We start from the raw sequence: 26,413 nt of genomic DNA, 5'->3' as shown, positions 1-26,413 counted from the left end.
TTCATATTATTATGATGTGTGTACAGAGTATCAATCAATATAATGTTCGAAAGCGACAACTAAAAAAATATGTACGGTCGATACGCGACTGTGGGACGCGCGGTATCTATCTATGTATTCAGTGAGCTAAATAATTCAATGACAATCTAGGACGATCGTTGGCGGTTAGTTCGTTGGTTTTTTGAGGTGTCGAGACTAAGAAGTAATAATCGAATAGTGATTAGTCAGACGGGGGCGTCTAGTGTAATTTGGAATCGCGAGTTCGGTTTGATGGCGTCGAGTTGATACTGACCGAATTGCGCAGGCTGGTTATCTTTGAACCGCCCTTTCCGATGATGGACCCGGCGACCTGAGAACAAAGACACATAGAACCGATGTAGTAGACGAAGGAGACGCTGAAATCAGGAATTGCAATATCGAAGGCTTGATAGAAAAAAATCGAACAAAAAATATTTAAAAAAAAATCTTCAAACAAGATACTTCAGGAATAAGCTGTATTTCTTTAACTTCGGAAAGCAGTTATTTATCGAGTGCAGTGGAACCTCGATTTACGAGCATAATTTGTTCCGGAAAGTGCTCTTATTGCAAAACATTCGTTTTGCAATAAATAAGCTAATTCGTTCCAAAACAGTTTGAAGATTATATTTGTGTAATTTTATAAAGTTCGAAATGTACTGCTGATCCATGGGAAACTTGTTATAAATTAACTCGAATTCCTCCAGTAAGTCGCCCTCAAGGTCTGGAAGATAAGCAGGAGCACTATTCATAACTAACAAGATCGAGTGGCGAATTATTTTGCAAAAGTGACAGTGGCGCAATAAGTACTTCTCGTAATGCAAGACAAACTCAAAATTTATTTAACAAATTTGCTCGTAAACCAAGTTACTTGTAATACGAGGTTCCACAGAATAGTTCATTGAAAATAAGTGCCACATGAATCCGAATATTATAGTCCACTGACTATATGTCAATGTAAGCTGTCGCTCATAGTATGTTACCTCCTTTCAGGTTTGCAATCGAAGCGAAATCGTCAATCAGGAACTAATATAACATTGAGGGAATATATTGCAATTCCTGATCTACTTTTTTAGGGATGAATTTTTAATTATTCAAACGTGTGACTTACCTTGCTGGGAATGAGCAGACGCACGTCGACGTCGCCCCTGCGGTATTTCTTAAACGGCACACCGCTGCCCTGGTTGTTCCCCCCATCGTAGGCTTCCCGCTTCATCGCAATGGTGACGGCCTTTCGTTTACTTCAAAAACTCGAGAACAATGAACCTGCGGAAAGAGAAAAACAACGTTACAATCAAATTTTGCACGCGCTATATAACGGCGAAACATTGCAAACAAAGCAAAGTCGAGTGTGAATAAAAAAACGTAAATATAGACACGTGCTGAGGCACTTCCTACGCTTCGGCAAAGCATCTGGGCCAACGCTTTTATATATGTTTGTTCAATAAGTGACGTGTTGAGGTGCCGCTATCCGTCGCGGAATTTACGCGAGTGGGCGTCCAATACCGTTCTGATGCCGTAACTGGAGGAAAACCTTACCCGTACGACGTGATGTAAATGTGTCGAATAAACGCTATCGAAGATAATGATCAATGATAAAATGTCATTTTGCTATGGATGTCATTACATTAGATGGTGATGCAACGCTAATGATTCAATAAAACTACACTTCGATGTAAGTGCATCACAGCAACAATAGCAAACAACCGAAGAGGCGGGTCATTAATACGGCCTCAAAAGGACGGCTCAAAGAACCACAATACAACGATAATGTCCTACAAATTAATTTACAACCGCAACAACGGAATTGTTTATTCATTTGATTGACATAAACGTCGATCGAAGGGCGTAGTTTAAAAATATAATTACCGCCTATATAGCTGAACTTTGTCGCTTAACGGCTAACAGACCGAGTGCGCGTAATATACTTTTAATCAGCGCGTTTCGCTGAAACTCCCGGGGGTGTCGATTTTCGCAAAATTTTGCGGGCACGCCATCACGTACGGCGCTCGAAATTAGACGGGTGAAACCTTTGACGTGGTTCTTACATTAAACAAAAGTTAGAAAATGACGCGCGCGTTGAGTGTACTCTCGACACACGTGTGTGCGAGGGTATATTGAACGCGAAGTACGAGAAGGTACTACCTACATATACAATCGATAGGGACCAACGGGCTTCGAACGCGACTAAACGGCGACGTTTACCAAAAACGAGTCGACAATGTTCGATTTGAACCGTATCGATTCTTAGGCAAATAAGTTGCGAACGAGTTGCCGCCGTGATGTATCGGCTTCGCACGCGATGATGAAAGTGTAATGATAATAATTGGTGGTATGAAAAAACTCGACGCGTCTTCGAGAGAGCATAATAATAATAACGCCTAAGACAAAAAAATGGGTAAAAGTTTTTAAAGTTGTGACTAACCATGTGCCATGAAGCAGCGAGTCACCGAATCTGAAAGTGTCTTTGTAATTTTAAGTGACGCGATGGCTAAAATAAGCTTGGTGTTCTAAGAATGCACCTGACAAAATTTTCAGAAAGTTTTCAGTTCATAAAACACGAATTTGCTATCAAAACGAACATCTAACGGCAGTTGAAATCTTAAAATAGAACCGGTAGCATTATGTCTGCACCGTGTAGGTGCAAAGGTGAGTAGGTTCACAAGTCATAGTTTCAAACCAGTCAGCGCCAAACACATACATGTAATATTTATTTAGTTAATATAGCTAATTGTTTACACACTAAACAAATTTAATCAAAACATAATACAAAACATACTATATTTATAATTTATTTCTTAAAGCACGAAGGTGTTTCTCTAATCCATTGAGGAAACCAGATACATTTTTATTTTTACCGATTGTCCTAGGAATAATATTACACAAATTCACACCTCCATACAATATTCCCCTGGCCGTACTCGTTATCTCATATCTATTCCTAAATTATCCTTTTTTCTTGTATTAAATTGATCTACATCTTTATTTATTTACTAAATACTTCTTTAAATACTCTTAAAATATTATTTTCTAACTTATGTATAAATACTAAAACATTCATCTTTAATTTTTCTTAAATATCCAAGCATTCAGTCATAATTCTACAATTAGTAAATCTATTTTTATTTAAAAGTACTTAAATTTTATAATTTTTGCAACATCGTTTTATCTAATTTATTAAGCACATATAATATTGTTGCACAATAGTTGAAATGGGGCAATATAATACTGTTGTAGATTTTATTTATATTTATACTTAACATATTTTTCATCCTATATAATATACTTATTTTTTTGATTATGTAATTACAGTAAAACCTCGAAATTCCACTAAATAAAAGTAGGTTTTCCGAAGGTGTTTTTTAGTATAAGAATATAAATTTCATAATACAATAGTTTCCATAAACGGATTGAAAATATGTGATTTTAAACAATGATAAGACCTAATTTTATTTCATAGAAAAAAATCTATTAAATTAAAATAAATGATCAAACAATTTTTGAAAATACACTTTATTTGCGTTAACGCAGTCAGTTCGAGAGCTACCCATCTTATCATTATTCATAATTCAAAAAGAGATGGCAAGCTTGGGTTTACGCCCCCTTATTACTCCTGTTTATATTTTGAACAAATTTATAGAAATTAAAATCATTACTATATTTTTTATATTTGTCAATCAATTGGAGCAATGATATATGTATATCGAAAGGGATAGCTCTCGTACTGACTGCGTTAACGAGTATAGGCATCAAGTTAGAGATATGACGCGATAATCATGGGCAGAACTTTGTTTACAACATTTTTAAACATGTATAACATTAACAGGATGTTTTAACAATTTTCACATTTGACCGGATATTTTTTCCGTAATATCCGAAGTCCGTTTAATCAGGGTTTTACTGTAAAATATTCCTATTTTTTTTAATTACAACGAGTTATCTACAACAATTATATATAATAATATCTAACATATCTTTAAGTATATTATTTTTTTATCTACAACTTCTTTAACAATATGACCTATGCAATAAATATGATAGTGTTAGTTGTACAAATTACTACAAAGTATTCAGTAGTGCACACATTGCCACGATTTTGTTTAAGAAAAGCTAGGCGTGCAGTGCAGCATAACTTGTATTTGAAAAATACATAAATATAATTTATATAAAAAGAGCGAATTCGGCCGCCCAACGCGAAACTAATTAATTATATTGTACTAACATATTTGAATTATGAATAACGCGCACAAGTACCTTTACTATAAGCGGTATGTGGGCAGCGTTGTGGACAAGCAAAATACTAGATCAAAAAGTTATAACATGTAGTAATAATAAACCGCATTGGGGTAAAGCGCAAACTAATTGAGTTTTAAAATTGTGACGAATGCAATTCCCTTTCGGTTCTGTGGTCAATTTGACGCGACACTTATTAAAATACTGTACATACATATAACTTCGAAGTTTTTATTAGTTTATGTGTTATTTTAATTTACTGAGGAAAACAATATGTATTATTTGTAATTCAGATTGTACATCTCTCATTTATTATATCATCACGCTCGATTATTAACTATCTAAACAAAGTTGCGTATGTATGGGTAAATTTGATTAGTTTGTTATAATTATAATATATGAAAGCCGGAATGGCACAATCCGTAAGGCGATGTACTGATTGTAACCTTGTCAATCAAAGTCCATATTAAATAATGTAAATAATGATGCAATAAAAAATAAGACAATGCAATACGTACGACAGTGCTGAATAGTCACCGATCTTGACCACACAAAAGCCGAAATAAAACGACGGAAACCAACGACCGACACCTGTCAATTTTGAACCGGACCTCAGCGCACGCGATCCTCGAGGTCCGACCGTCGTAACGCAACTAATCAACTCGAAGAGACAACACCGACGAGCACCTACCACTACTTAGTATCAAAACGCACACCTGTCGGCGCATTCTAGCTAATGTGGCTGAGCAATAATTTAACTGTTTCGATGATTTATTAGCGCGCTAAAATAGCAAATTCACGCGTTGGAATTCACCTCTGCGATCGATGAATTCCGGCAGCTATTTCTGGAGTTACATACGGCCATGACACGTCGAGTAGACGGTGCATGTATACAAGAACCAGTGGACGGCTTATTAATTTGTAGTTTCCAATTTTAGTACATGGTGGATCAAGGTATAGCAATGCCCGAACGGGTGAGGTCAAAGCCTACGTTTGACCCCTTCGTGGAATCCGGCAGTCGAACTGTGGGGGTCGCGTGAGTCAGCCGAGAGTCCCGACGCCGAGACAATATAACGTTGCGGCGGGACACAGAGGCGCCGCGACGGCGAGGGAACAAACGGGGAGAGAGGGAAAGTAGGGAGACGCTGCGGAGGCTAGATGCACGAGCACGGTGCAAACAAACAAACCTCTGGCGTCTCGGTCAAGGATCGGCGCGAGAACTAGATCAGGCCTCCCACGAGCGTGCGCGAAAAAGGCAAGACCGGCTCGGCAAGGTCGCCTCGCGACCGGTATGCGAGTATCGCCGTGTGGAGGTACCTGTACGTACGCACCGGTGCGGCGTGTCTCCCCTAGCTGTCGATCGGCTCCGATAGCGTTATCGATTTTTAAGAGTCAGTTTTCATTAATTATTCAGAGCTAGGATTGTAAAAAAATAGGAAGGAGAGAAGCGCGCATGTCGGTTGAATTTCCCGCTATACTCATTTGCTAGGATGGAAACATGGCGATGCGCGTTTGATGAGAAAACCCGTTTGTGAAACTGCATTCCGCGGAGTCTAGTTCGTTGCATAAGTCTCTTCAGGTCTTAGTTGTAAATAAGTTTTTGTCGAGATTTGCGCAGCTTCTATTTGAGAAGAGTGTGAGGTGATATTCGCATACAAATAAGCGTTTTTATGACAACTCGCAAATACTAACGTAAAAAATCAAGTGTAAACTTTTACTTTCACAAAGGGGATTCTAACGCCAACACACGAGGAAGATTTATTTTTAATCCAAAACAAACATAGTAACCTAATTAACTATTAAATGAGTTATATTGACTTGGCGTGGTCCATTTGATTGACTACATACCGTACACAGAATCTAATCTTGAATCGGACATAAAAGAAGGAAGTTTTTTAATTCAGTTAAAAGCCACTTACGATATAATTATTATATATTAAGTGTTAACACAAGTTGTGTCCGTTTTTGCACAAATTTAAAAATGCAAAACACATTAGTAAAGGTTATTATTTTCATTTTGTCGTGTACATGCATGTATATTAATGAGAACATATTAAAATTATTTAAAAAATAGTGTATGCATATTTATTAACTTATTATTTCAATCAATATTTTTTCACTCCCTGTCCTGCTAATTTTAACATTAATATGGCGACGGATGGCAATTAGATAGATTAAGACGCTGCAGTAGTATTTTATTGAAATATAGTTACATGTTTAGAATATAAAAATGAGTGAACGATGCACGAGGCAGCACCGACCGTTGCTTATCCGTTAAGTTCGCCGAGAGAATGTCCACGTTACGAGTGTTAACAGAGTGCCGCCAAGTTTTGGCCATAATAAAATCTAAATAAATACATATATAGATAGACCACCACAATAAATTACTAGAAAAACATGTTTTTTTAAATATTTAATAACAAATTATTAGGTGTTACCATAAGTTGTGTCGGTTTTTTCCCAAATTTAAAAATGCAAAAAACATTGGTAAAGGTATACGTCATTCAAAAGATATTTTCTGCTCTACAAAATATTATTTGCTTCTACGTTAATTTTATTATTTTATTTTAATTACAAGGATTCAACAAAATGGAATGTCATGTATACAAAAGTGAGCACTTTCGACACCTCCTTCTGTTCGCATTCAATCAAGGGAATAAAGCCGGCAAAGCTGCTCTCGATATTTGCGCAGTGTACGGTGAAGATGCTACAAATAGAAAGACAGGTCGTCGATGGTTTTCGCGTTTCAAAGACGGTAATTTCGACCTGAAAGACATGGGAGCGTTCTGGACAATCAGTGGAATCGATGAGGACCGCTTAAACCATCTTATTCATGAATATCCACTTTAAACCACCATATAATTGTGGTCACATGACCGTACACCGCCATCTCCAATCAATGGGAAAAGTCCAGAAGTTCGGCGCTTGGGTCCCACATGTTTTGAGAGAAAACAACAAAAATCTACGTTCAACAACTCTTGCTGTTTTGCTTGCGCGTCATCTTACTACGCATGGCCACAGGCAAAGGTTCCTTTACCTAATCATTATTGGTGAGAAAATGGTGCTTTTATGTGAACATGAAGTGACGGAAAGAATGGGTGAGTCATGGTCAACAATCAATGCCCAGAGTAAAACAAGATTTGCATCCGCGCAAAACGAATTCTTCGAGTCAAGACCGGATGGTTTTTATCGCAGAAGCACCGAAAAACTTTTAGAACGTTGGCAAAAAATTGTAAATACTGAAGGAGAATACATTATTGACTAATTTGTTTTATATTTTTGTTGCTGTGTTCTCTTCATTTGGAAAAAATGGATACATCTTATGTTAATATCAAATTTTCTCTCATCTTCATTTGGAAAAAAACGTACACAACTTTAGTTAACACCCAATAGAATGTTCTTGTAATTTTAAATACATAGCTTTAAGATGATGCTACATATAGTAACACATAAGAAGAAACTTCAAAGATTAGTGATTTAAAAATTGTTAACCAAATGAAATTAATATCATTAATAGCCGTGTTTAAACAATTGTAAACATACAGGTTTGTAGTGTTAAGACACCACACAACAATGACGTTTATGTTATGTCTGTTCTCTAAATAACGCGGATATGCATATTGAAAAGACACTTTCTTTTAGACGGAGTCGAGAGATTATAAGCGCCTTTGTAGTGCATCTTCACTTAAGATTTGAGCGATTCCCAAGGTTCGTATTCAGTACAAGATTAATAATTTCAGCAAATTAGGCGACAAAAGTTCGCATGCAGAACCTCACATGCAACGCGTTGTTACACAATTCTAACGTTGACAATCTGCCGTTTTTGTATTTTTATACTGTAAATCCGAATCATTAATAACACAATTCACATAATTGTGACGTCACATCATTTGACGAAAAACTACAGTATGTACTTAAAATAAATTAAATCACACAAACATAACCATAAACTAATCAAACTAATGAAAGTTTTAAAACTATTGTCAGTTCCATTAGGTCAAATTGAGTTTGATTAATTCGTCTAGGTTAGGTTTAGATTTGAACTGCGAATGGACGTTTCGCTACTGTCAAATTGAGTTTCATAGACATTTTAGACACTAGTTATACTTAATTTCAGCTAGTAGAAATATATAATATATCTACCAGTGAAAAAGTGAAAACCTAACTTCACTGGTAATACGCATTAAATGTAACATATACATTAAATTAAATTACAAATCAATCATATAAAACCTGTATACATACACAAAACTTAGTATGAAGTAAAACTGCGAGTTAATATAGTAAAAGAAAAAATGAGTTATATATTGTAGAGCAGCGCGAATTTCTTTTGGGTTTTGGATAACTACCATAAGAAAATATCGAGGTAAAATATACCATATAACCCTAATAGTATGAAATCATATATATTAAGTGCAATTTCCCTGAAAGAAAGCACCTTAATTTAAATGGAAAATTGGAACATTTTATTAAAAAAATTGTCATTTTCTTTAAATAAACTTAAAAGGGTTTAAATTGGACATTAAATGTTATTTTAATTTATCAAAAAAAAAAATGTTGTACATTTATTTATAAACATTGTTTTACGATTTGTAGTGTTAAAAAACGTTCTCGTGGATTATCGCACGCCGGATCCGGCACGCGGGCCGGAGTTTGGAGACTCGCGTCTCAGAATATTTTGACAGCCGAATGAATGCGTGCGTGGACTTGTTTACGCAACTTTTACCGAATCGATCGCTACCGGCCCGCCGACGGAATAGGAAGGCTCGGTGCCTTCCCACGGAGCATTCCGACACTCCTCCGCGTTTCGACCGGCGATTACGGCACAGAAGAGTATCGCCGAATGGGAAAAGGTAGCGCTCACACAACGGCCACGGCGATCGATGCTGCGATAAAAATAGCGGCCGAACCGAACGGAAGCAACAAGTGTTTCGACTCACCGGCCGGAGTGCGACTGGAGGCGGTAAGACGAGCCCTCCGGAAGGGACGATACCGCATGACCGACTGACCGCGGAGCAGCTTCGGCTGGTCGCTATATCGGAAACGGCGACGGCGAAACGGATGCGCGAGTGGCCACAAAACGCATCGCGAGGCAAACGTGTGTAGGTATACATGTCATTTGCGAGTACATACGCGGTACTTGGTTTACATACATACACATATACGGCGGGGCAAAAGCGGACGGCGCCGTCCGATTGATTGTTTTGCAGCCGCCGTCGCCATGGACACGGCGACGCCGCAAATGCAAACAAACCGTATTTACGAGATTCGGTCGCGCCTCGTCGTCGAAGGTGAGATAGATGTTTGTCGCCTCGTTTATCGAGTGACGAATGAGAGTCGCCAAATCTCAACTCTCACCGTGGATACCGTTATCTGTATAGTAATTTAGATGGATTTCAGATACTTAATAATCACACATTTTCAAACTTGTATAAAATAAATAAAGCCGAACATTATACATTATAATTCAAGTATGACGGAGCGTCATTGATTACGTGCTCGAATCTCACACGAACTCATAAAATATTGATCGCATCTGGATGATCGTAAACAATGATTATAGCGAACTACAATTCTTGGCAGTAGATGTGGACACACTGCTAGTTCCTACCTACACGGACCACGCTATTTCCTTAAGTCTATGCAATCTGGCGATAGATAAACGCTTGTGCGTGCGGTGCAACGTCAGTGATGGACGATGGGGACTAAATCACCTCAAATTAGATTTACATCACTTTTCCAAATCTCATGGACAAATGCTAGCTAAGGTGATCAATACAAATTGAGTAAGGTCGTAACCTATATGATAATTCATTGCCGTAGTTACTAATTCTCAGAAAATTATTGACATGGCCACCGATATTACAACAAATTGAGATGTTTTTTAGGAAAACGGATAACTAAGCTTGCGTATGTGGCGATATGTATAGCCTTCCCAAAGAACATTTTTTCAGGGTTTTGAACAAATATTTAAAGACGCAGGTGTTAAGAAAACTGAATAGAATTGATTGTCTTCTGGTAGTCACTCTGTTTTATAAACATAAAACTTTGAATATCGCTGGAAAATATTATCCACCTTTCAATTACCTTTATTTAAATTATAACTTGATTTAAAAAAAAATCATCCATGTCAGTAATAAAACAAATAAAGAAACTGAATGGATGCAGGGCTTCTTCTATCAAAAACAATGATTCTAGAAATAAAAAAGCAGCTTTCTCAGATCAGAAGCTCAAAACGTTTCATTATAAAATTTTTGTTTACGACTAGTTTTTTCAATATTTTAATTTAAAAACTTATACATAAAAACAAACTAAATAAATAATGGATTAGTGTAAACATGTTGAAAACACTATAGCGCATCGGGATTATAAGTAATTCATGTATATTGAAAAGTAAATTTAGTATTATGATATTCGAAACACAAACCTCTCTTATGGATCTGATGTTTTTTCCCCAGCGATTTGATATAAATTCCACCATAAAAGTAAAATAGGTTTGGAAGACGTCCAAAACACATTTAAACAAACTTATTAAGTGATTTGAAGCGTTTATAACAAGGGTTTATAGGTATATAATAAATAAATATCAAGCTCTTTATGCTATTCCTTTCAGATGTTTAGATGCAGAAGAAATTTTTTTCGGGGTCCCACTTTGGATAAACCGAAAGCCTAAGCCAAATTACAGTAGATGAAAAAATCAAATTTTTCAACTTTTTCTGGAGTAATTAAAATATAAATTAAAAAAACAGTGGCTCCCAACGTTTTATTGCGTTAATTTATTTTATATTTCTTAGATTTATTCAACATATTTTCTCATTTTTTTTTTATAACATTAATGTAACATATTTTTAGGTAATTGTTAATTAGCAAGGTAGGTACAACACTAAAAAACCACCGGTTTTATATCCCAACTGCGTGACACTATCGTGATGTGTATGTTTGACATTTGCGAAACGTCAAGTTACTCCATTGTAACGCATTGGGCTTACGCCTGTCAGATTAGTGAATCAAATTCATTTTAGTTATTTATGTACATATGGAACTAACCGAGGTACCTCAAAACGGCGAAGGATCGACCGCCGTACATGTACGGCGATACCGCTCAAAGGACTTTTAGCCGCGCGGTGACGAAAATTTTATTCAAAAAGTTCAATTTGACAGCGCAATGTGTTAATTTCACGTTATGCGTTTTGGACAACCTTGGGTCAGATGATACGCGACGATTTAAGCGATTAGCCGCGTTTGGTGACTAGGGTTAGTGGTCAATAGAAAACGATGCATGTCACTGCTATTCGACTTAGTTACATTTAAAATATGCAATCTTAGCTATGTGACTTTCCTAACCATGGAATAAGTTTTGACGGACGAAAATCGAAATCTCCCGACAGGGACGACTGTTTCCTACATCCTAACCTACAACAGGTAGATCCTTTTGGACAAAGGGCGGCCAAATCGTATCCGCCCTTATCGATCGCGAGTTTTTCGCGGGGCTGCGTCCATTCTCACGGCGGTCGCCTTGCGGCCGATGAATATTTGAAGAGGGCCGCGGGGAAAATTACCGGTCGCGTGTCGCTACACCGCGGACCGTCCGCTGCTAGCGGAGCCTCTTCAATATTTGACGAGAGCGCCGAGGAGCCGCCCCTGGGATATAATTAAGGAGCCCGTCGAGCCTTCTCTATTTATTAGCGCCGAGCGGGAGAATTACGGCCGATGCGCCGCCCGTTGGAAAATTCACGAGGACGATAATTCGTTCGGACACGCGAGCCCCGTCGATAATAATAAACGTATATGATAGATGTGTGTGTGACTCAGCGTAAAGTTCGATTCGTCGGAGATGGCCAGCGCTGTGTGTGGACGGCGGACGGACATCGATCGCGGCGTAGCCACGGCGACGGTTTGTTGTCGCCGGTGACAATTATTAGAGGGGGTCGCGACCCCTAATTTTAGAACGCCTGCGCTTGTGCGCGGCTCGCGTGTCATCTCGGACGGCGACGGCGTCCGAGTTAAAAATTCATGACTACGAACCGTCGAAGACGTTCGGTGGTTCGATTAGGGGGCGGCAGTTTTTTCTCAGTAATTACGGGTCGTTACTGACGATCCGATGTACATACGTGCGTTTATAATATTCGCAACGTTTATTTGCGGCGACGGTTGTATAATATGTCAGCCGTTCCACTTCGGGCCACTTTGATCTTTGACGAAGAGTCAATTCGAAATGTGTATCCGTTTCGGCTGATGTTGGCGGAATCTGAATTTAATAATACTCACTGCTGGTGAAGTTCGACGACACTTATAAACACGAGGGGTTTTCAAAAAGTTCGTAAGATCGGCAAAGAATGGCGATATATTTTTTTTTATTAGCGTTCTATCAAAAATCGAGCACGAACCTCTCTATGTATACTTTTTGATAGGAGATTAAATAATACATGTTTGACTAGGTTTACGAGATGGATAAATTTAAAGATCTTGCAGTTATTGAAATTTTGATTTTGGGTAGCAAGAATGTTACCATAATTGTTGAAGACAGTGGACTGCTGATTATTGTCGAGACAGAACATCCATTGAAGAGGGGGGGGGGGCATTTCAATGACAGACCTTTAACGTCAGTTACCACGGAAAATATAAATGTTGCATGAAATAGCAGATTTTAGGCATATCGAAAGTTCGTCGTGATGAGTGCCAAAACTCACACCATAATAGTACATAGAGCATTCGAAACTGCAGACTAAGAAAGAATTATTTTTGAAATAAACATTTTAAGGAAATAAGATAGGCCACCAAAGAAGTTAAGGCTGGCTCAGCCATGGGTTAGATGCGCTCATGGAATATTTTTTATGTCGATTTTGTTGAACCCAAAAATCTGCCTCAGGCTCATGTATGTATAATATATGTTGCAGTCTGTGTACACTTGAGTCAATGCAATGTAGGTATTGTCTAGCTTAGTCAGCAATGCATACGCTAACTTTAACTGTGACATACAAATAACTGAGTTCTAATTAAATCCCAGTGCTCCATATTAACCAGACCTTGCTCTCTCCGGCGTGAAAAAATAACAAAGACACGTACTTTTTGATACCCTCTCGTATACCGCGTTATGTTTTTAAATTATAAAAGCTATATTCGATACGAGAAGTAACACGAACTTGCATACGCATACAACATGAAAAGCCATGATTTTTAAAAAGAGCTGACATCGCACTATTGAACTAGTGGCCACATGACAAATAAACGCTGGAGAATGAACATAAACTAGTTGCCAAGAAGCGACAACATATTCGAGCGTTTTATTTATACAATTTCCCTCCGAAGAGAAAGTTTGTTAACCTTTAAGAATGCGCTGAGAAAAATCATAAGTTGTTGAGCCACGCAGCGAGATTTTGCTACTTCTCAATATTTACTTTTTTAAAGACAATTAGCTTTGCGTGTATCATTTTGCACCTCCCTTGAGGGAAACATACCTGTGTTTAGGAACTCACTTATTGCATGCTATAAATTAGATATAGATGCATTTGATTTATTAATTAAATTAGCAATTTTCTCTTCAAAATATGTAATGACCGAATACAACAAATTCATTCCATGTAACTCTTTCTCTGCTTCATTATATTTATATATTCTCATTTAAAAAACAGTTAAATTATCCACTTAAAAATTTCATAGAATAAAAAATATTTATCGTCTCGCATAACAGCAACGTATCTAATCTATTGTGTATTTTGTCTAACATTAATAATACATTTGCTGCCCCTAGGCTATGCCTAGCCCCAAGCCCCCCACGGGACGCCACTGCAGGCAGACGCGGCTCCGAGCAATTAGCCCGATTGGAAAATCTTTACACCAAAATTGTTCCACGATATTGAAACAAACTATCCCAAAGCTATTAATGAACCTCCTCTGCGAATATAACACAACGGTAATTATTGTGGTGGTAGATAAAACAAACCAATATATGAAACTGCATAAGCTAAGCAAATATTTTTTATATGAACATTCTTCGTGTGCACTTATATAGGCTTTACATAAATGATTTCGCTTTCAAACTACGCGTTACTAGTTATACGCCACTGCTTCCGAAAGATAGAAATCAGATGTAATCAAGCCATCGTTAATCACTTGCGTGAATGTATACCTTTCGCGCCTAAGAGATACGCCTAATTTTTAACACGTGAATTAAAAACTTGACATGTTGCCAAATAGCCAATTATATATAAATTCATTAGAAAATTTAGGCTCAGCATGTTAGTATATCTTTTAGGCAGAACATCTCGAGACTGTTGCATAAATTTAAATTACCGGTTACAAGATGGAAAACAATAACGTGTCTTATTACAAACGAAAATATTGCAAACATTTGATTAACGTGATATTAATCAATTTTAGACAATTTAATGATTGAGAGTTGACCGAACTAAAACACAGTATGAGGTACAGGATTTATTATCTCTCGCATATGTATGTATGTATTTGCAAATGTCATCTCGATTGATTTTAGTTAGGTTTTGGCAAAGTAAAACAAATACATCCCAATCCAATTCATTTTAAAGCAAACATAAGTAAAAAAAAAATTAAAGTCATATTATAAGCATTATATAACTATAATGTTTGCAGTCACATATATTGCGTTGGATAGTTTTTGCCCGTGTGTCGATGATATCACAAAAAACTACCCAATAGATTTAGTTTTTTTAAAGCGTTTATTATTATTAGCTGAAAAAAAATCGTAGTAATAGTTGGATGAATATAATTATGTATGCAAATAACATTCTACATTCGACTATAGGTTGAACAAATATTTAACCAAAACGATGCAGACCTGTGCAGTGGACCTTGAATAGTCAAATAAACTCGTCTAATGTAGCAATTTGAACAGGTCACCTTGCGAACATTTTTGTTCTCTTCTTCGCTGACGTGTATGAAGAAGGAATTTTGAATATGTCGCAAAAGGAAAAATAAGTGAAATCATGCCCACTCCTAGACTTGACATTGAATGCCAAAACGCAATGACTCGATGTTTATTTTTATACATATTCGGATAAATTGAAACGCTGAACGTGCTCGATAGTGATGCAACGTTGCTCATCTGGTATCTCTGACATTGTTATATTGATACAATTAAAAACCGTTGAAACTGCTATCAAGTTCCGGGAAAACCTCGTTATATACAACTAAGTGACCACTGATTATCACTCGCATATTAGCAAGCAAAGCGCCGTTAAAATTAAATCAATATTACAACGCACAGTTCAAGTAAAACCTATTTAATTATAATACTTATACGCAACGATAAGAAATCTACGCTCTGTTTCGTTTTTGGTGTGATTGGCAGTAAAAGTCGATATGTCAATAGTGTTTTTTCCAGGGCTGTGGAGTCGGAGTCGGAGTTGGAGTCGTGGAGTCGTGGTGTTTTGGCCGGAGTTGGAGTCGGAGTCGGAGTCGTGAAAAATGAGCGACTCCGAGCATTTTTTAAATTATGAAATTTATTAATTTTTAATTGCGTTATAATGAATGTGTATAGCGTATGAATAATAAACGTGTAGAAAAACACCAAAAATACCTGATAAAATTAAACTTTTTTGAGTCGGAGTCGGAGTCGGAGTGGAGTCGTGTTGTTGGTAAATATCGGAGTCGGAGTCGGAGTCGGAGTCGTGTTTTTTTTTAACGACTCCACAGCCCTGGTTTTTTCCTACATACCATGCGTGTAGACTTATTTCTTAAATAAAATATTGATATTTGGGTCGTGCAGCTAAAAATAGGCGCTGTGTGGTGACCCCGAGCAACTATCGTAAAGTTTCAACTGTGGGATATAACTTTTTTTTTAATTTTACGTAAGGTAGACGAACCGTCGTAAACTTTAGTTACCGGTTCGTAAGAACTGGCACCCACTCTAACGCACCTCTAAAATTTTATTGTAAAATGTATTTATAAAAGTGTAATCGCGTATTTCATTCGAGTCGGATGAATTTTTGTTACTAGAGTATACTCGTATAATGCCGAAATATAGATAATATAATTTTAGCTTATTTTCTATATAGCAAGCCATTAGGAACATATTCCCAAGGATTTTTTCAATCCCGGGAATGGGATAGAGAAATTGTAGAATCCCAGGAATGTAAAGTATTTTTTATTGAAAAGATTTTAATTATTTATTTATTTAAAAAAACAAAAACAAACCAAATTCTATGAATAGAAAAAAACAACACATTATTTAAACATTTAACCTGGTTGTCTTTTTTACTGGCTGCATAATCAACCATTTTGTCGGATTGTGTTTGATTCGCACATTCGTAATATATTTTCATGTTTTATAATTTTTTGTAAAAACGTGACACCCCTAGAAAGATATATGAGATCCATTTCGTTTCATAAAACATAAACCCTTGTTATATTCAAGTTGATTAAATTTATATCGGAGTTGGTAATTATTTTTAAGATTTAAAACTGTTTTCAATTTCTGTAATTTCTACGGGCCCTGGGCCCCATCAAATACTAAAATTAGTTTCATAAAATCGTGATATTATCAACCATTTTCGCCTAGCGAGATTGCCTCTAATGTTTTAAGAACGGAGGATGGAAAATACATATGCAATATTATTTGACGGTACGTCTAACACAAAATTAGTATATCAGCACTGTGAAATCCTTAAAAGTAGTGTTCTTCACATACTTCCCGTCTGCTAATAAATGAGTTTTATATACAAATGTCGTGTGTTAACTATAAATAACAAAAACAATATTTTTGAAAATACTGTAAAGATCGTTGTAACCACAAATAAGAAATAAACCCACGAGCTTATTTTTTAAGATGAGAATGAACGATTTTTAAAGAAAATTGAACTTTTAGTTCTAATTTACTGTTTATGAAGTCCTAAAACAATTTCTCCTACTTTAAAACCAGAAAGCCGTCAGGGTAATTATGTAAAAACATTAGATTATATTAACTGATAAGCTTCTAAATGCTTAGAGTTTATTGAGGATAAACTTTTTTTTATAAAAATATTCTTTAACTTCCAAGAATAACGTAGTAAAAGTAGATTCCATGATACCACATCAACATTTTAGTACTATAAATGAAATATTAGATAAATGGTGACCGGATCTATGCTTTTATTTTGTCATTAATCTCAAAAACAAACATTCGTTTGTTGATAAGTTAGTCCCTAATATTCTCAACGCTTCATATGAATGCCAAGAAATCTTAAGTCGGTATCCTGGCATACCTGGTATATTTGTGAAAGCGATAAGCACACTAGTGATATAAAAAAAGAGTTATTAAGTCTACATTGGAGAAAAGCGTATAAATATAATTAACGAATTATGTAAGATCAAAGTGCCTCCTAGATTCATTTTATAGGAACGGTTTTGTAACTACAAAAAATATAGAACACAGCACATGCAGATTATGTTTCGGAAAACATCAGGGAAGAAATAATTGTACACAATACGCATATATGGCAACAATGTTACCATCCATGGAAGTATATTATATATATATATATATATATGATAGTCGTATATTGTTCTCATCGGTTCGATTCAAACCGACACAATGCCGAAGCGTTTGTGTAGCAGCTACACAAAGGTAATTGCCAACAATTACCGTAGTGCGGTGTAGTAATAATACGAGCATCGCTACCGAAAAATTACTATCAATAAAACTAAGCATTCATATATCGATATAAAACAAAACGGACTGGCGGCCTTTCTGAGAATCTACCCCACTACAAACACAGTAACGATCGAAAGTGAAAAAGTAAAACTCGTCGTTTACTTAACTTGAACCAGAGAATCAATTCTGAAAATGGTTGATGCGTGTTAAATTAATCCAGTTAGATGTTTTTTTATAAATACCACATGCAATAAATAATGATTTATTTTAATTTGTTTATACGATTCTTAGTAAGTAGATAATTAAATAAGAGTTGTTTTGATTCGACTCGTCATTCATTTCGTTTTTTTTTTAATATTATGTGTCATATTAGTACCGCATCGACAACACTCGAACATTTGGACAAATAAGATAACAAGGATGTTTTGTGTTCTCAGCGTTTTCGCAGGCAAGTATTTAAATGCTCGGTTATTTCTATAACTATAAACTATAAATATGGCGGAAAGAATGCGACTCATAAGAATTCTCACGAACACAATTTGGCAACAACTTTGAGACTAAAATCAATACGAGACTTTCTAAGAATATTTATTACATATCGTGGAGTTATCTTAATGTTACCGTGGTCTACTTTTAAACGAGCCATGCGTTCATCTCATAGATCAACGTGTTTATGGAAGTGTTTTCTTACTATGTCACGTACGTATGTCGTGCCGCTATTCAAACATATTTGAGTCTTTGTTTCAACAATCGCAGAGTGTGCAAACTTTGAACCGTTAAACTGCTAATTAGAGACGTTTTCTCTTTCTCGAGTGTGAGAGAACATTTAGAATTATCGGTTAAGATAACAAAAGTAACGTTTCTAAACAAAAGATGACCAGGAGCCGAACCTCAAGGTCAAGTTTTTCTCCAAATTAATTACTTCAATGTTTCTCAAATTATGGTATCGCTAAAAGGTACTAGCCCTCATAATTATTATAATATGGAACATGATGCATAACATCAAATAACTGTTTTAAACATATGACTACAACTTGAAGAACAGCAAGATCTTTATTGGGTTTCGTAAATAACACAATATTTTTGCCACAACAATAAGATAAGTAGAATAGAACACTAAATATTACTTTTTCCTAATAAGACCTCGTTTTCAGATACTGTCAAACATTTTCTTCAAAATTAATATTTTTCAACCATTTTGCTTTGACGAGTACTACCAAAATATTCGAGAAACGCTGAATTGTCATTCATAATAGATTACAAATTATCGAACAGCAAAATGCAGTCCACAAACGCAAAGCAAGTAAAAAAATGTATACGATAGGTTAAAGTTTGATAATGTTTACGATAGAGATTAATAAGTTATTTTCTGTTTTCTCGATTTCAATAGAATGTTATCGTAAAATATAAAAAGCCGTAAATATATTTAGATGAAATTCACACTTTAATTACTTGTAACAAATCTGGAATTTACGTCGTAAATGAAAAAATTAAACCACTCCATTTCGTTACTTTAAAAACAAGGTTCTTAATCGAAAATTCGAATAATTGATCGAATATTCGTTTATACGAATCGAAATATCGAAATTTGAAAAAAATCTTAGAATGAAGCAATTTATATACCTAAGCAACACATGTAGTCGTTTTTACTTTCAATATACCTAGTGACTAATGCCGCTCCAAAATCCAAGTCCTTTATGCGCCTTTATTTTGTTTCGAAACGCGAGACAATGAGACGCACCGTCTCAACAAAAAATGCTTTTGCGCCTTCGAAATCATTTGTGAATAATGTTTATTGGCGGTTACTACTATGGCCAAAATTCGCAGAATTCTTTCGTTGAACGGAACAAAATGTTGGAAAGGCACACCTTTATTATCATTTAACGCTTATCTCAAAAACAGGTTTGTGTCGCAATTTTTTGTGAAGTTCGTGTTACGTTTTTGTATTTGTTGTTTCAAACGCTATGTATATCGAATTCGTTCCAAAATCGCTATTGTATGTATTTAAAATGTTTCGCAATTTTACTGAATTATCTAAGCTGATCCTAATTCTGGTGATTGAAAAAGCTGAAATGCCATCCCTGATCAAAAAGTATATAGTAATAATAAATTAGGCATTTCTTTTGATATCCATATTTTATAAAATTCAAAACGTTTAACGATTATGAAAGTAATTAATGATTAATTTAACAATTATTATCAACTAATATTTTACATGCAATTATTTGTTTTTTGCACTAATTGGTTAAACAAATTAATATCGGTAAAAACCGAGAAATTACTTCATGCATTTTTTGATCAATATTTGAATGGTTGACAACTACGAATAAATGAGAACCCTACTTAGAAAGTTCTATACCCAGAGCGATGGATTAGCGGCGAGAGACATTGCTTTTAAATTGAAGGTCGTGGGTTCAAATATCACATGGACTCGGAATCTTTGTAATTTGTAATGTCTGGATGATTGTTGAATTTAAATTGGATTTTCCTGATATTGTGAATGATTAATTAAGCCGAACAAAGTTGTTTCATAGAATCGCCAAAAGTACCCAAAATATTTATTATACATATGTATATATTTTTTGTCCCAAAACGCAATAACAAAAACATGATATTATTCAAAGATAAATCACTAAGAAAATATTAAAAAATAATAACTAAAATATTTCAACTAATATAGAATCAAAAATGGTAAACTCTCATATTTACGAACTTTGAACTGATAATGCAATTTTATTTTACATTAATCTAGCATAGTGCTATTTAAAATACTAGTGCCAGTTAAATAATAATAAAAAAAAACCAGCGCGATATATCAGTGGTATATATAGTCAGTGACTAATACCTGAAAGACTTGGGTTCGAATCCCTTATGAACCCTAGTGTCCGAGAGGTAGGAATTTAGGATTATTATCATCACAGATTAGGTAATCCTAGATTTTTTTCTAATCTTACTGACGAATAATTAAAATAAAGTATAAGAAATCATGAGATCTATCGATTGTAAGCTGTAATATTAGTATATAATTAATAAAGCATATGTCGTTAATTTACATACCGATAGTCATGTTACAATTTACAATAAATAAATAAAAAGTGTGCGTGTAAGATTATATGAACTGGCTGCGGTACCTCACCACAGTGAGGGAGCGAGTTGGTAAAAATAAATATGATGATATAATTTATTTCTAAAAGAGACAATACCATCACTATGGTTTTGATCGAAACACATTTATCGTATGGAAATAAGTGAATATTGACTATGGACGTTGTAGAGATTAATAACATTATTAGGCTTTTTGCATTAAAGTGTAAACATAATTCCCAGAGCAATATAAAATAGCACTTAAAACTCAATTATCAATCATAAATTTAATTGTGTAAAAATTCAGGATCCATTTTTAGATATCTTGAGCTACACGACTAAATTAGTCTCACCGTTTTCTATTAATTAAATAGCATCGATTTACTTTGTATTTAACCTCCTCCTTGAAGGAGTCCTGAAACAACGTTTTAGACAAAGAAATACCAGTCTCACTGCTCTTGCTCTAGTATCACTTTGTATGCGGAAAACGAGAATCTTCGTATCGGTTAAAAAGCAGGGCTGTGGAGTCTGAGTCGGAGTTGGAGTCGTGGTGTTTTGGCCGAGTTGGAGTCGGAGTCGGAGTCGGAGTCGTGAAAAATGAGCGACTCCGACCATTTTTTTAAATTATGAAATTTATGAATTTTTAATTGCGTAATAATGAATGTGTATAGCGTATGAATATTAAACGTGTAGAAGAACACCAAAAATACCTGATAAAATTAACTTTTTTGAGTCGGAGTTGAAATCGGAGTCGGAGTGGAGTCGTGTTGTTAGTAAATATCGGAATCGGAGTCGTGTTTTTTTAACGACTCTACAGCCCTGGTTAAAAGTGAAAAATCGAATAAAACAGATGAAATTTTGTGACTTAGAAGAGCAAAAAAATACAAGTCATTCGAAGATTGCTCAGTAAAAATCCTCATAAAACACTAAGATGAAAGTATTCATACATGCTAGCTAATTTTGTAGTAAAAATAAAAAATTGATCAATTATAGTTTCCAGTGTCTTGCGTGTGAGCAGACAATGTAGTACTAGCGGTAGCGCGCATGCGCAGCTCCGCCTTGGCCCATTTCGCACACGATCCAGTTCAAAAGCCGTCCACCTACCCACCCTGGGCGTTCATTCGCAATTTTATTGCGACCGGACAATCGCCATCGTTAATTTTACGGCATACCGTGCGATACCATAAAGGTGAATCCATTAAATAATGATGATGATGAAAAAAACATAACGCTGCACCGCACTCCGAGGGTGTAATTTCACAAAGTGCAGCCGAGCGAAGCTATTATTAAATAATAAAAGAAAAGTCAAGCAAGTGACCAGTGGAAAAACCACCCCGTATTCACACGGGAAAACATCACGTGTTGTGTTATAAAAAAGACGCCATTTTATCGTTATCTATCTTATGCAAAAATACGTTCGATATTGAATGAAAATTAAAAATTAATTTGGCCATAACGCAATCTCGGACGGGTCGGTGCCGACCGAGTGTGTAACGTGTATGGGGGTGCTGTATTTTAAAAACGCCCGTTCTTGCCAGATTCTGATCGATTTCGAGTGTCGAAATAGAGAAGCTCGAGTTCGACGACCGGGCGGCGTTTTTTCGTATCGCAACATCGTCGATATCGACGCCGCCGTTGAAGTGACACCGGCGGCGTGTGGCGGCTCGGGACGCCGATCGGGATTCGGGGCGGATTCGCGATCGGGAGGAGCACGTCCGGCAGAGAAGCGGAGATGGGACGTAGCGGGCTTACCTGCGAGGTTCGGTGCGGACGCAACGGGCCGCTTCGTGCGATCTCCGACAAGACGGGGCGGGAGACAGCGGGAAGATGGCGCAGCGCGGCAACCGAGTCGGAGTACGGCAGCGCCACTGCCGAAAGCCGCCGCCTAAATCGCTTTTCGCCCCCGCTCGTCCGATCGACGCCGGCCCACTTTTACGAATATTTGTTTGCTCTCCGATTACGAACGAAACGAAACGAGCGCGTTCGACTCCGTCTATCTATTTGGTTAGCGCATGTTTCTGTCACTTTTTTTTCATAAAATTCACATTTGCAATTATTTTTTTTTAATTTTTAATTCCAGAAGTGACACCCTTTGCCAAATTAGTATCGAATTCTAGCGTTCAATGTCTTTAAAATAAAAATTAACTTAAATTTGTAAAAAGAGAAAATACGTTCAAGTTCGATGAGTTTCATTCCGGAAATTTGTTTTAGTTTCAGTCTAGGCGTCTCATGGTTGACGAAGACCCTCGACTGATCTCAAACTAAATTACAGGAAGATTTAATATTGACGTGTCCATAAACTGGTGACGGTATCAAACATTAATGGTAAATATATTAAATGAAAGCTTTGAACAAATAAAATGATTGCTTTTTCACAAAATATTTTATGTGAATAATGAGAGAAACCTTTATAAATGGTCAGTTCGTGGCCAAAAAGGCAAACAAGATCATATGTGCAGTTTTTAAAACAGAAAACAGGCTATAATATTTGAAATTGAAGAGTATAGATTTTATTGAAATAATATAATGATATTATATGTATAATAATTTATCGTAAATATACGTTAAATCCAGTGTCAATTGACAGGGTGAGGGCAATTCATTATTCATTCTCAAAAATGATTTTCTTTTTGTTCTTAGAAAGAGTTTTTTTGTACTAAAGAAAAGTTTGGCCTATTTCGGTTTATGACATCGGACAATAGTTTATAATATTGTCTCGTTGTATGTGAATTCTAAGTTCTTGCCGGTATTGAGTATGTATAAGTGTATACATACTTTTCCCGAGAATTATTTAATAAAGCGTGCGAAAATAACTATATATGTTAAAACGTTAAAACTTTTCGTGTATACATTTTGAGTGTAAGCTTTTATTGTACATTACGTAATTCTCTAGGATAAAAACCATTGTCCAAATGCCACCCCCCTTAGATAATATATGAATATTTAGCAATACTTAAAAATATTTAATAAAGCAGTGTTAATCAAACTTTTTTGGTGCGTTAAAAGCGACATAGCTTTAAAAAAATCGCGCTCTTAACTGACTGGCAAAAAATTTAAACCAAAGAGCTAACTACATATTACGTCATTGAACGCGGACCAGTTGCTGTCAGCTCACGAACCAGTATTTGAGTAGCACTGCATTAAATAACACTGTAATTATATAAGACTCATATTTTTCGGGTCAGAGTTTTAATACGGTTGGGGTCAAAATTTATATTATATGGGTCAGAATTTATATTAATTGAAAATTTTGCGACCCCAACCAAGCAATTTAGCCCTAAAAACACCTTGATAATGACCATGTATAACTATGTATGTGCTGAGCATCTATCAACATAAAACTGACCATGAGTTTTAAATACAGATCATATAATATTAATACTATATAAATATTGACAAATTAACTGTAAAAAATACTGACTGATAAAAATGATTCTGACCATCTTTCAAAATTATTTCCACCATTTAATATAAATTCTGACTAGTATTATTTAAACTTTAAGCATTTAACACAAATTATGAGCAATTAAAAAAATCTGACCATCTAATAGTTATTCTGGCCGTTTATATTCGGACCTTTTAACACAATAAGCCAAGCGTGCTCTCCGTCGCCACTCTGTCGTTATTACTGCTTCGTTCGTCGTTCTGAATACAGATTCGTTGTAGATTTATTGAGAGTTATTCATGAGGTGTGCAATGTTTTGATCAACGCTAGCTCGCTCGCACCTAACTTGACAAACAATCTTGGTGCGGGTGAGATATTTCTAAAATAAATAATTTTCATTTATATTTATAAATGTTAATACTATAACATTTATAAATATAAAATTAATTCTTTTTAATTCACATGATCGTCCTTTATTTTTATTTTGCCCGTATGCTATTTTATTAAAACCATTTAATATTTATTTTGACACTGAATAATTTAATTAGGACCATTCATTTATTTTTATTCTGATCGTCCTATATTTTTATTCTGACCGTATGCTTTTTGTTATTCTAACCATTTGATATTTATTCTGCCCCTAATTATGACAAGCTGTTGATAACATTTTGACCGAGATTTGATTCATATTCTTACCTCAAGTTGATTTAATTTCTGACCATTTAATTTGTTGCTTTTATATAATTCAAAATTAACGTTTTTTGTATTTTTATATACTTTAAAAAATAATAAGAAATATAGATGTACATACTTGGAATTATTATTTAAAATAAGTATAATTTAATAGGAGCAATGTCTAAGATATAAAGTGAAGATGCTGATTTATTTAATAGTATTTCTAGGATAATCAACCAAAATGAAATTAGGGGAATAAAGAAACACATTTATTTTACAAAACTATAATTACTTACTTTTGCTTATAATATATATATCATTTATAGGATGCTTGTCGCTCGCGCGCAAACATTTTAATTGCAGATTTACTACAATAATTATAAACTTTAATAAAAATATATATTTCGGATCGTCAAATTCGTCAAAACAAAAATATATATCGCTTTGTTACTTATATGACTTATCATTTTTATGATGAACTTACTAGTGAATGCGTTGTGGTTTTCCAATTTCCTTCTTACGACATAATGATTTTTTTGTTACTTTTCAATTATCATAATATGGCAACGTAAAATTATTGAAAATTTTATTTTCTAATAATTTTAAATACAATATGGAGTCTAGTTTGCTTCATTAAAATTATTCTTTGTTAATAACTTATAAACGTGAACTTGTATATTTGTTTATTTGTACATACTGATATATTTTATATATATATAATATAACATTAGCATCAGGAATTTTTATTATATAAATTTAAAAGTTAGACAAATAAAACAGTACGTAGATCAGGGGTGGTCAAGCCAAATGATCTTGCGGGCCACTTTGGAAATGCATTATAACTTCGCGGGCAACATTATACATGCACAAATAATGTATTTTTTAATACAGTGGTTTTAACTACTTTGGCTATTATAAAATAAATATATTTTGTAAAAGTGTGACGAATCTCATGAATGTTCAAGGCGGGCCGCGGGTTGGCCACCACGCAGACCAAAGCTTTTTATTGTAATAGACGGTAAATTAACGATTTTGAGGTCCACTATGGCGATTAGATCGCACATAATAGTAATATATTTTGGGATTTTTCATCACTGAATTGCTATATAAATAAACATAACTAAATTATTAATGTTTAATAAGTATAATATACTTTCCTGAATTGGAATCAATAAGTACAACAGAAATTATTTTAATATACATAAAAATGGCTTTTCGAACAAACTTGGGTATTACTTAGAGAACTAAGTAAAGGGGCAATTTAAGAAAAAATATTTTTTTACTGCACGAGCAAACAAATCTTTAGCTTTTATCTCTTTTTAAAAATAAAATTCTAGTCTAAAATATGGAACTCTTCTAATATACATAATTTTAAACATCTGTCTCACTTTAAATAAAATATAAATATACCTATG

The 26,413-nt window shown here is 35.1% G+C and overlaps 1 protein-coding gene and 2 long non-coding RNA genes across 8 annotated transcripts in view; 2 read left to right on the top strand and 1 right to left on the bottom strand.

The window, feature by feature from the left end:
* The window catches only part of HnRNP-K (Heterogeneous nuclear ribonucleoprotein K), a 32,737-nt gene extending 9,929 nt beyond the window's left edge, over positions 1-22,808 (bottom strand). For 2 of the 6 annotated variants that reach the window (XM_088190929.1, XM_088190933.1), the window contains exons 1-3: positions 22,691-22,808; positions 1,127-1,281; positions 293-349 (exon numbers count right to left, since the gene is read on the bottom strand). In XM_088190929.1, coding sequence (XP_088047055.1) covers positions 293-349; positions 1,127-1,231 — 162 coding nt within the window. In that variant the 5' untranslated portion in view covers positions 1,232-1,281; positions 22,691-22,808. Of the gene's footprint in view, positions 1-292; positions 350-1,126; positions 1,282-4,766; positions 4,919-9,188; positions 9,259-22,690 lie in introns of those variants that run through there. The other 4 variants (XM_088190931.1, XM_088190932.1, XM_088190930.1 and 1 more) reach the window with 4 other exon arrangements.
* Positions 11,065-14,548, top strand: LOC148232903 (uncharacterized). Its single transcript, XR_015810537.1, has 2 exons — positions 11,065-12,752; positions 12,802-14,548. It is a non-coding gene; the product is annotated as an uncharacterized LOC148232903 (long non-coding RNA).
* On the top strand, positions 21,939-23,318 carry LOC148232901 (uncharacterized). Its single transcript, XR_015810536.1, has 2 exons — positions 21,939-22,942; positions 23,019-23,318. It is a non-coding gene; the product is annotated as an uncharacterized LOC148232901 (long non-coding RNA).
* The last annotated feature ends 3,095 nt before the right edge of the window (positions 23,319-26,413 follow it).

Source organism: Plectrocnemia conspersa, unplaced genomic scaffold (genome assembly GCF_051122295.1).
Source record: "Plectrocnemia conspersa isolate PC_06_02 unplaced genomic scaffold, ASM5112229v1 ptg000008l, whole genome shotgun sequence".
Lineage (NCBI taxonomy): Eukaryota > Metazoa > Arthropoda > Insecta > Trichoptera > Polycentropodidae > Plectrocnemia > Plectrocnemia conspersa.
This window is presented reverse-complemented; position numbering and strand designations above follow the sequence as displayed.